We start from the raw sequence: 12,385 nt of genomic DNA, 5'->3' as shown, positions 1-12,385 counted from the left end.
TCATCATCATTGTTTAGTATATGGTTTCATTCACTTCGATTTAAATCCAATTACCAAAAAAAGTTATACCTACTTGTCAAATTAGTTACACAAATATTTCACGTCGATTTAAAATTAAGTAAGTTAACATTTATATCAAGCCTGACAAACGAAATGAAACGATTCTTAATCGATAAATAAATGAAGGTTTTGTCTGTTTTTTAAATTCTCTTGGTATAAACAGGTGAAATAAATATAGTCAATTTCATTTTTTATACTTTATCAAATTAGTTTTTAGGATTTCAGTAGTAAACATTGATTTATTTAACAAACAAAGTTAATAAACATCACATACATTGTAATGATGCAAAAATGTATGACCTTTATAGTCCACTCACTTCTATACTAAAAGACTATTAATGTATGTAATTTTGCTTAAATTTAATAAGTGCCTGCGCGTACTGAACGCTCATAACATTAATTCGACAATTAGTAACATCTGCCTCTGGTTCGGATGTTCGGGAGTGTGCGCCCTGGCATCACTCATGCCACTACACATTAAGCTGACTTAAAACAAACTAGCATTACCGCTCGATTTTTACGGAATTTACGAATGCACGTTACAAACTTCAAAAGGCATTCCATGAGGTTCGTATGAAAAGAAAGCGCTATGCTAAAAGTTCGTTTATCACCTGAAGTAACCGTCAAACTCACCTGCGATTAAAAGTAGAATGAGAAGAGAAGAAGAAACAGAGAAACTCGTACTTTTGATTCTTCAATTGCATGTACACTTGCAATAAAATTAAAGGAAACAATTACCCTTTGATTTGAATTAGTTGGTTTGACATTAATTAATTGTCTTGAGAATTGAAATAAAAGAATTGCAATGTAAAAAGTATTTCATTTTTAATTAGCTTTTATTGCATTTTTTTGTTTTTGTGTTTGTCATTTTTTTATAAGCAAAAATTGCAAGTTTAAGCAATTTAAGTGCATTTTTAATGTTCTCTAATGCAATCTAGTAATTAAGCCGGTTCTCACCATGCTATCCATTCATAATGTTATATTGTGCTTTGTGCTTCTGTGCACATTGTACGCTTGCAGTAACTTTTCAAAGTGAGTACTTACAACTAGCGCTAATATCATAGCAAGAAAGAAATACATTTTGGCCCACTGGCGCCTGGGACACACAACAAGAGCTCACCAGGAACACCGTTGTTTCCGATCGTAAAATTAAATTTCGCCGCAGTGCAGTGTGTCTGAATGTTTAATGCAAACATTCTCATTTTCCGACGGCGTTCTCCCGCAAAGTTCTGTAAATTCTCTATAAATGCGTATGGCCGTAACATCTTTTAGTGGTCCGCTTTTTTTTGCTTCCTCCGGTGGCCGCGATGAAGCTGCGCGAAATTGCTTGCATAAATTGGTTCCGTATTTTTCGCCACATCGGCGGGGGGCTTACGTTTTAAATTTTTTTCTGGCAGGGCCTATGGGACCCTTAGGTAAATCGGCGCGGTAATTAGCAATAAAATAAAAAGTAATAACATCCGAAGGAAGCCAATGGCGGTAATTACGTTTATATGATAAAAGATTTTCTGAGTTTAAATCATAACAGGGGAGAACAGGGAAGAATTACATCAAAATTATACTCAAACTAATACTTATTATTAAAATTTAATAAATAGGTAGTATTTTTTCAAATTCATAGGTAAGAAATTAAATAATTTCGAGGATAATTCCTTACATCTTGTACACTTATAGATATCGTTTTACTTTTTTGCAAGCAAAGGTTGGTTCCATTTCTCAACGCCGGAAGCCGCAATAATTGTGGCTTAGATATTAGCAATAAGCTGATTTTTTATTCACCCTGTCTCTTATCACACCCTCTGCGCTCGCGTAACAATAGCTAATCCTCGCCCCCCTCGGTGCGCAATACGTAACCCTCCCACCGTCCCCGGAAAATGTAAGATTTTACCACGCAAAACCATCTCGTTTTGCTCATCTCACGTTTTTATTTTTTATCCTTCTCTTTTTATCTCTGTTTCCTTGCTTGGATTTCCACCTTGACTTAAAAGTGTGCCAGTTATTCCTTATTCTTTTCTCACGCAGCGCCGCTTTCCGGTAATCGCGCGTCGTAGGCCGAGTGTAAGAAACCGGAAAAAATATGCCCCGACTCTGCGAGTCAAACTTTCCGCTCTGGCACGGCTCGACGCTTATGATATAACGTCTCATAACACTAAAACCGAATGAGGGAGATTGGGCCGAGTCGGTCGGAGACCGCAGCGCGGCGTAACACTAGCGTTTTATTCTTCTGAACGAGGGGTCCCTCGATGATTCCACCAACGCCAAAAGAAGAGAAAAGGAAATGTTAGCAGTGAATATTTAATAAAATTTCGGGCAGTGGCAAACGGAAGGCAGACAGAAAAAAAGCACGCAAATGTCGGCGACTAATACGCTACTGCGGGCAGGGACGATGCAAGTTGGAAAACTTTTTGATGAGTGGATCCAATTAAATGTGAATAATTTAGTTAATGGTGACATTAGGTGTAATTGATATCCTTTTCCGCGGACGACGCGGCGGATTGCGTTGGCTCTAATGTGTCTCAGCGAACCGAACCCGGCGGAATGAAAATATAAAAACGAAAAAAAAAAGCGTAATTAGATTTCTGCATCAACGCCTCTGGCTCCCGCGAGAAACGTGAGCGCGGTGAAAAGTGGTAAAATCTAACGAAGTAACGAACGCGACGAAAGACATGAGAGACGGTAACGACATTGATGACTTAATACCCAAAATAAAGAGAATTCATCGCAGAAGATATAGAAAGAAATTTGTTCTTCCATTTATTATTGATGTGCAATGCGCGAATTTTTCTTGGGCGCTAGTAATCGCATTGTCTGCAATAAGTTAGAAACCATTTGAGTTCCAATTTGCATACGTAAGTACGTGTGTGTCGTGCAATCTTCCTAAACAATACAGTCACCCTCCCAACGGGGTGGGCCACCCGCTCACAACCCTCTTGCGAGCTCGATAGCACATATACTAGAAGCAAATTTCGACGATGCACGACGTACACTTTTACAAGAACAAATATCCGAAAACGGTTGCAATGAAAACGCACCCGGAACAAACGACCCCCGCCCGAACCTTAAACGTAAAGCATAACTAATGCTAATATAAGAAAATGCATGGAAATCATGGAAGTGCTGCACGGGAGTCATACGTCGTGCGAGTCAACAAGCGTATAAACATGTTCAGTACTCGCGTGCGCCCAAACGCAAATGTAATTCATATGAGCAGCGAACATACTCGTAAAGGCGCCTACCATACATTGCTGACGGCAGATTGTAAAATGTAATGTGAGATACAAAATGTAAAACGAAATTGTACCAACATACGACTGTTCAGACAAGGGGAAAATCAAAATCGTTATTATTTTCATCAATTATTCAAACATGCATGTGAAATTTGAGCATCATAATGCAAGTTTTGCAAAAGTAAAAAATATGTGGACGAATGTATTTATTGAAAATTGGGCAGATATTCGTACAAAAAGTTTTCACCTTTTTTGCACAACTTTTGAAGACGTTTTAAGATTTGAGCTCCAAGGCGTTGGCTTGCCGTGGCTGTGTGAGCATTGAGTATCATAAATCATCCCGATTTTCGCAGCTTTTTGATAAAGATTTACTTCCGGATCTCCTCTGCTGCTAGGCTCCTGCTGCCTCCGCCACAAAGCCTATATTTCCCACACAGAGATTGTTGCGTTACGAAACCACCCTCTGTCAGATATAGTCTCGAAAATCGTGCTTGCATCTTGCTTTCCATTCTTTTTCATCTCATTTTTTTATTCGGCTTTTGCAACTTGTATTCGCGAGCCACGAATCTCCATCGCGGAAGCGCACGCTAATTCCGAGGGAAATTTTAGATTATCATTCTTTTAGCATTTGTTTTCTTTTCAAAAAACCGCCAATGTCTGCCGCCCCTCGCCGTTTGCTTCTTATTTTATTACGGACGTCATTTCGTCGTTTTTCTTCTTCAACGCCGCCTCGTTCCGGGAAAAAGGGAGCGAGCAACCAAAACAGAAAACTGGCGTGGGCGCTGAATGAGTACAAGGAGGAAGGAAAACAAAAAAAGAACAAGAATAAGCGCAGGGATAAGAAATAAACTTGTTATCGAAACTCGAACACGCACAATAAACGCTCCGACATCGCATCGGGACTACGACGACATGATAAATGAAATGATTTTTAATGGATTTTTGGGCAGTTTTTTCTCTGGGTTTTAATAACATTAACTAACAACACTGCACCAGAAGGTACGCAAGATATTAATAAATGTGAATTATGAATATCATTTAATATAAATATCAAAAAAGTATTTTATAAACTTTACAAACCTTCTTATTAAAATTTTTATAGGTGTGTTTTACTAATTTTTTGCTCTCTTTGCTTACGAATTGAATAAATTTGTACCCCTAGAGCTTTTTCGCTCATTGAATTCGAAGTGCAAACAAAACTGTAAACGAAGAAGCAAAATGCAAAGAAATGAGTCGTGAAATGAATAATCAAAAAATGTTCCACGGCTACACAGGGTGTTTGAAATACGACAGAACTGTGTTCTGAATTAGTTTTAATTTATTCCATTTCACCTTGTATTGAATGATTCCAAGACGAAGAAACAGAACGAGCGGGTGTATATGTAACTCCCCCAAAGCGATGGAGCAAAAGGAATAAAAACGGAGCCATTTCACAAATATTTACACGAATGATTATTCCATTAAAATGAAATTTGCACAGGCATCGCGCAGACACGGCAGTCACGTCGAAATCGAATGCTACGCAGCACCACAGGTAAATGCAAGGCAGCGCGCAATTTCATATTCAAAAATGCAAAGGATAAGAATGAGCAGGAATCGCAAATGCGCACGAACCGAATAAGAAAGCGGAAAATGTCTGCCTGGCAAGAACGAAAGCAAGAAAAGCAAATAGAGTCTTCAATGCCGATGCTGTGACGGCGTCGAAATGAAAGCTATAAGCAAAAAAAATGAAGGATAAATATGGCTTAGGTTCGTATTTGAAGGAACATTTAAAAAATGCTTTAAGGAAATTTTTAAAAGAGGGTGGATGGTTTCATACCATGAAAACATCAAGAAATCAAAAGTAAAAAAAAATCTTATGCGATTGTCTACAACAGAAACCAAATAGTATCAAAGGACTTAATTGAAAGCTATATTGAACAATTCAATTGCGTAGTCCTGCGACTATTTACAAGATATTGCACAGAATTAATCAATTTTATTTCTATTGAGAGACATTTACGTCCCAATGTGTTTAATTAAATCGAAATAAATCTTTGCCCGGCAATCACCTGACAAGTCGACGCGGGAGTCATTTGGATTAATCCACAGGCTACTAAAGCTCCCCGCTTGCTTTGCGATGCGTGAAACACATTGTGTTGCGTATTATGACACGCAGTTCACAATCAATTACCAACATCCCTATGAAACAAGAAATGAAACAATCCTCAAACAGTTTATTTGTTTAAATGTTTTTGTTTTGTCAATCGTGGGAATTTTAACAAGGAGTGCACAGTATGAGTAATCATACGGACATAATTAAAGAAATAAAAAAGTAAAGAAAACCCACTTACAACTTAAAACTCTGCCTGAAACAATACTTAATAGCGTTTATTGTTAATTGTTCCATGGCATATTCGATTCTTGAGTGTTCTCGTCCTCTTCTTTTTTACTCGTTAAAATTTAACCACATTTAAATATAATACGCTTTCATATCGATACCTGAATATATGTGTCGAGCAGTGAATTGTTCGACATGTGATTGTTTAATGTTTTAATACACTCACTCTCTTCACTCTCTTGTTTCAGCTGAATTGAAAATGGACGTGCTGCGCGAACGGGAAGTCAAAGACAGTCTGGAGAGACAACTCATCGACGAACAAAAACTGCGAGGTAAGCGATCTCAGCCATTTGCTTTTTGTTTCGCATGCACGCATACACAGTTACAATTACATGCATGTGTATTAAACCATTATGCGGCGCGGCGGCGTGTTCGACATGTCGGAAGACGAAGAGAAAAACCAATAATAATGGTACGCTTTTAATTAAAAAGCGTGCGCAAACAAACAATGCATAATGAACGTATTTTCTGCATTGTGCAAACACGGCCAATGCATTCTGCTTGCATCTTGGAAACAAAACAAGAGAGCACTTTGCGGAGGAAAACATTTGCCACATACCCACTCGACGTGGGGCAAGAAAGTGCCAAAGAAGAGAAAAATCACAAACAAAAACACTAACGAAAGCATTGACTAAGAAATACTACAGAGAAATAACATCAACTAACCAAGGTATAGCAATAAAAAATAATCTCAGAAATAACAGCTTCAAATAAAAAAAAATAAAAACACAAATGATAACATAAGAAAATATTAGGCAAATTATTTGCAAAATGCGAATATGAAAAGTTATGATGTAAAACATGAATTTTAAGCATTCTCAAATTAAAATTATCGTAGAATGGCATCCCCTTATTTTATTTTGTAATTTTTATGATCGAATGCCATTAGTAAAAACAAGGGGACGCATTATATCACTTAAAAAACAACTGACAGCTACGCCCAACAAAGGGGTACACCGAAAAAACACATCAGTGGCAAAAGAACAAGCGCTCGCACCACCTCCCGAAAAATTCTGCGCCAAATATGAAAGGGATGATTATAAAAAATAATACGCTTTTTCCGTTCGCTTGCTTCGCATGTACTCGTTCACGCGTTCACCCGTTCACTCCCTCGCGAGTGCCTCTGGCCTTTCGCATATTCTCATACTTAATAATGAACATATAAAAATAAATTTCGCCGGCCGAAATATGAGATTGAGATGTGCACATTTTGAAGTGGTGAGGGTGACTGAAAGCGGAGTGGAATGAAATTCCGATGCTGTTATGCCAATGGGCATCGGCTTGGCCATTCGATGCGAATTGTGATGCGATGCGAAATGCGAATTTCGAATTTTCGACTGTCGAATGAGTTCGACGCGCGGGGATTTTATTTTTATTGCTTTATCGCACTCGAATTGAAGCACGCTGGCGAAGAACCACACAACGCCATCGGCTAGTGCTCTTCGTTCGCAACCGAAAAAAATATATACAAAGATGATGTTTTTTTGCGAGCGGTCGTAATTATTCGAACGGAAAAATCTTCATCAAATCGCCGAAAACTCCGACTGCTGGTTTGGAGTCCTCTTGCACGATGCCCATTTATATTTATGTATTTCACGCCCTAGAGCAATCAGAATTCAATAGCGCGTGAAACAAATTCATTTTGATGAAATATTTTGTGTCGAATTCAATTTCAAATCATTTCATTTTATGAACATCTAGATACGTACAAGAAAAACCGGATGTTTTATTGAACTCACGCTCAATTGTCTCTCCTATTAGCAATTATTATTAATAAAATGAATAAAAAACTCACATGAGAATTCATCTCAATTATTTTTATTAATTCGTCTTTTAATCGCAATAAATTACGCTCATTATTTCTGCAATTACAGCGACCTGTGCTTAACAAAAAGAATATGCAAATAATTCACATCAACCCGCACACCGTGAGCATACGTTTCATAATAATTAAAATATAATAATATTTTACAATGTTTTAATAATTGCGCATAGCATTGCACACATAAATTCATTATAAATATATAAAAAAAACCGCCCGAATAAATTGCCATTAAAAAAGGCGATGCGTTAACAACATCATCACCATAAATGTACCATTTCTATGCCGCGTCGAACTGTTTATTTATCGCTAGATAATATAATATAATTTTAAGTATAGTTTATCTAATATTAGCGAGTGTAATAAATTGAATAAAGTGCATTGTCAGTTTTCATCGCTTTGGTGCTAACTTAATGATGTGCAATCTGTTGTTTTCTTTTTGCTGTGTAAATAAAATATTTTTCATATTGTAATTAAGAAAAGTTGTAATTTTCTGGTCTGGTTCAGAGATTAATCCTTGGTCGCCAACGCTTGTTGTGCACTTGATTAATGAACACACACATTAAAGCCTTCTCAATAAATTAAACCAAATTAAAGGTGGAACAATGCGATCGTTAACATTCTTATTCTTTGTAACACGTTCAACAACACGTTTCACATTTGGAGTGGAGAATTAAATCGATTTTTCTGAATATGTTATTTGGAAGCGTGAATTTGTCACGTTTCGTCACGCATATCTTTGATTTTTTGTGGTTTGGTGCCTGTCCGTGACACGTACAATTCTATCTGTAACTTTTTGGTGGAATAAATAAATACGTGGCATTGAAATCCTTTGATTCCATGTGCTTTCGAGTGTTTTTAATAATTAACACCCTCGATTCACAATCGACTCTTTGAGTCTGCGTTTCCTTTCTGGTCGAGTGAGTGGTCGGCGTTTAGTAAAACACCCGCTGCTGTGTTACTGTTTTCATTTCTGCGTGTTGACTTCAGTTGGGGTGCACCATTGAAATAGTACTTGCAGCCAGGCATACAATGACAAACGACACATGAAAAGATTCAATTCTCTGCGCGTGGATTAACGTGAAAAAGTGTTCGGTTCAGAAATTTGACCAGCATACGTGTGGGCCTGGTTCCTTCATGTATGCAAGTGAGAGTTTGTGTGCGGGGAAATGCGAGGCGGGCGCGCACGACAGAAAATTGTAAAAGCCTCGCGCGGCAGGCGAGTTAAAAGCAATTGACAAGTAATTTGCCGGGAGACCAATGGTCATTTGTGTTGAATAAATGAGTTAGTTCGACGCCCCGGATGAAATTAGACGCAGTGGTCGAGATCAAAGCCGAATACAAAAGCTTCTGGGCGGCGGCGGTGCACACGCCGTTCGCATTTCGCTTTTAAGCGAAGCGGCGGAGGCATTGCAATGTGTATTCCTGGAACCAAACACGCACTCCATTCGTAGCTCGACATTCAAATAGAAAATTATTTTCCGTGCTAAACGTTACTCTTCCATCACCACCTCCAGTGCACACATTGAAATTGTTTAATTATTCATTTTAGGAAAGCGGAGATTAACTGAGGGAATGCTTTATGCACATGGCACTTTCATCAAGCAAAAATCACTCAATTTTTATTAGTCCTCTATAGAAGGATAAATTCTTATAAGTCGAAGCACTAAATGAGCATTTAAATCGTTTGCTTGACATTTAAAGGTCATTTGCAATTCTGGGCAGTGAACGCGCTCAAGAAAAACGTCCCCGAAACAAATAGGAAATAAATAGGAAAACCATTTCGTATTCTCGCTTTCCTTTCCACCCTTAGACTGAGAATGTTCAGTATTACTTGATGCACTACGACTACGGCTTCGATAGTTCAAGAGCCTCGGTCGTTGGAGTCAAGCGAAGGGTGAAGACCTTTCTATTCCTGCATATTCCTTACTCGGTATGTAAGACTTGTAAGATGATCCATTCCAAATGCCCTTCTTCCTGCAAATGCCTCGGACATTTCGAAATACCACACGATATTAAGAATTATGAACATCAAACAAATAATTTATTGTTATGTTATTCAATTGTTTGCTCTTCACTGCATACTTTTCTTCTGTGAACTTGCCGCTCAGTATAATATTAATACCGTTTATAAATTACGCCGAGTAATGCTCAGCCACACTCGCTAATTAAAAAGATTAGTAACTATACTTTTATGTAAATTATTGTAAGTATTATTGTTAACAGGAATGTTAGTTAAAAGCGCATGAATATGCAACAGTTTCATTGTTTCAGGTTATACGCATCGCCCCGAAATGCAATTTTTCAATTGCGACTTTGTTTGCTTTAATTTATCGGCGGAAAACTGAAATCTATTTTCCGTCAGCACTAATATGAATGTACTAATGAGAAGAAAAACGTTAAAAAATGAATATAATGCGCTCAAACGCATTGCGTCTGGTTGTACGTCTCGAAGACGCAATGCATCATCTTTTTATCGTCGTCGTTATATTACGATATAATTACACACTTGCGCGCGCTGGCAACATTGTTCTTGCGCATCGGCATCTCTTGGACTAATAAATAACACCATTTTCTATGCGCACACGAAGTTGCACCGTGCGTACATCGCGTAATACGTACGTATTAAGCATTAATACGATTAATTTAGTACACCGGACGTCCGTATAAATAAGTGTCTGCGTGTACACGAAGGAGGTGGAGAAATGCCACCCTCGATGCGTGTGTCGGCGACGTCGTCACAAATCATAAATTTTTACTTAAACTTAAACTTAATTGTTATGGCCTAGGTATTTAAAATAATTCTTACACTATAATTTTATATTACAGATTTTTAGTCTACAAATAAGAAGACGTTATACTTAAATATTTTAAATGCTAAAAGTTTAATCGATATCACTCTGAAGATGTTCTTTTCTACAGCAAAGATGCAATATATGCTCTTTTCTATATTACAAAGCGTTTTCACGGATCGTTAAGTTTCTTTGAATTGCAAATTTTTGCAGCTACGTTTCATATGCCTGCGGAAACGAAAAGGAATACAGGAAAATGCCGGTTTGCCGGTGTTTTAAATATGATTTCGCCTGTTTCTCGGGGAGAAACAGATTATAAAGCGTTTCAATTTCGAGTGTTCGTACTTCTTGTGTTCTTAAGCTGTTGTTTGGTGTTCACATACAATAAATACAAGTACCGTAGTGCCTTATTGTCGGGAATAAAGAAACGCGACAAGCAATGCGCGACCTTTTACTAAGCGACAAAGCAATACCAGCTCCCCTTAATTTTGTCACAACCCTCTTGAGATTCACAGAATGGATCAACGTACTGGAATACAATAACGCGAATGTAATGCATACTCATAAATGGCTTGAAATTGTATCCAGAAAATGTATCACAAACAAAAGGAATTAGGAAACAAAACGTTGTTTTAGCAAAAATTACTAATTCTCCCATCACTACATGTATCATTTGGTACGGTGTGTGTAAAAATGTGTTTTCACCATCTCGCGTTAGGGTGTGAGGGCAAGAACGCATGTTGCGGTTCCGTACTTCCTTACATAATCGATGGATTATTAATGCGTGGCGCGCGATGCTTGACATCCAAGCAGTCAAGTCACATTGCGAAACCCTCTTTTTGGTTTTCTTTCCTGTGCACATGCCGAGCTCGTATAGGAAGAAAAGACAGAAAGTCAAAAGTTGCAATGACATCCACGACGTGCAGCAGCCGAAGGAGGCACGTCGATTGACACAAAGCGTCGTCTGTCATCGACTCGAAGGGTGAATTAGATTGATGATGCCGAGTGTCGACGCCACACTTGCAAGATAAATCATACAAGTTTTGCGATATTTTACTTTTTTTCCTACGCCAAAATATATTTCATGTAAAATCAAAAATTGTACGAATATGGTGAGAATGTTATCATTTGTATTACATGCATTTTTATCGCTAAACATAATAAACTAGGTTATGCAGTAATATAAACCAAAACGATTTGCATCGATTTGCACAACAATGTGAGTAATTGATTCGACACGAAAACGAACACTACCGACATGAAATACAACTCCTGTTTATACACCGTTTAATTACATTTTTATTGTTTTCTTTGTACTCACCGCATGTTGAGCAGTGCGCACACAATGCGAATGAATTCAATTCAATTACATTTGTAGGAACTGTGCTGGAATCAACAAAATACTCTACTTAACATACTTTACTCTCAGAAACAAAACAAAACGCAATAAATTGTGTTCACAGTACAAATTTCCAATCGCTATGCATGTGAATGTGTATCAAACAATAAACTAAATTAGTTATGATTAGATCCGAGTAATATCCGATCAATTCCTGCCGGATGCGGCCGCAAAAACGCACGCACAGGCGCGATCGTGGGTGGTAAGCACACCACAAACAAGAAGAAATATCGCGTATATTGGATGGTTTGATTCGTTCGGTTAGTTGGCGTGACGCTTCCTGCTTTTCTCTGGAGAGATCAACGGACGTCGAATAATGAAATGAATAATAACACAATGTGTCCGACTCGACGACCCAAAGAAAATTGGACACGATATTTCAGTTAGAGTATGCATTACGCAACCACCAATCGAATTCATAATAATCAAATAATCAAACTAATTACGTTTATTGCTTTCGGTTAAAGTAAAACATGCAAACTGAGAAATTTTACCCAGGCGATTCTTATTGGAATTCGCGGTGTGGTTTTCTATATCGAATTACTTGCAATCTGCATGATAAATCAGATAACATTGATCTGATGCGACGCGTCCTAAAATCGTCGATAAATCGGCACGCCGTTTGGGCTCGCCGCTGATCACGATAAAATATTCGATGACTGGTCAACTATAAAGAGCAAGATTGAGTTATGGATAACTTTGTGC

General features: G+C 37.9%; 1 protein-coding gene across 2 annotated transcripts in view; it reads left to right on the top strand.

Moving 5' to 3' along the window:
• dac (dachshund family transcription factor) overlaps nucleotides 1-12,385 on the top strand; it is a 116,006-nt gene that overhangs the window by 75,494 nt on the left and 28,127 nt on the right. For both annotated transcript variants that reach the window (XM_065302581.1, XM_065302580.1), the window contains exon 8: nucleotides 5,856-5,939. In XM_065302581.1, the coding sequence (XP_065158653.1) occupies nucleotides 5,856-5,939 (84 nt within the window). The remainder of the gene's footprint in view (nucleotides 1-5,855; nucleotides 5,940-12,385) is intronic.

The sequence above is a fragment of the Atheta coriaria genome, unplaced genomic scaffold (assembly GCF_025399875.1).
Source record: "Atheta coriaria isolate IRGN ID8LTWV9N9 unplaced genomic scaffold, Caltech_Dcor_3.1 hic_scaffold_5_pilon, whole genome shotgun sequence".
In the NCBI taxonomy this organism is placed as follows: Eukaryota; Metazoa; Arthropoda; class Insecta; order Coleoptera; family Staphylinidae; genus Dalotia; species Dalotia coriaria.
The sequence above is the reverse complement of the archived record's forward strand: the minus strand, read 5'-3'. Positions and strand labels throughout refer to the sequence as shown.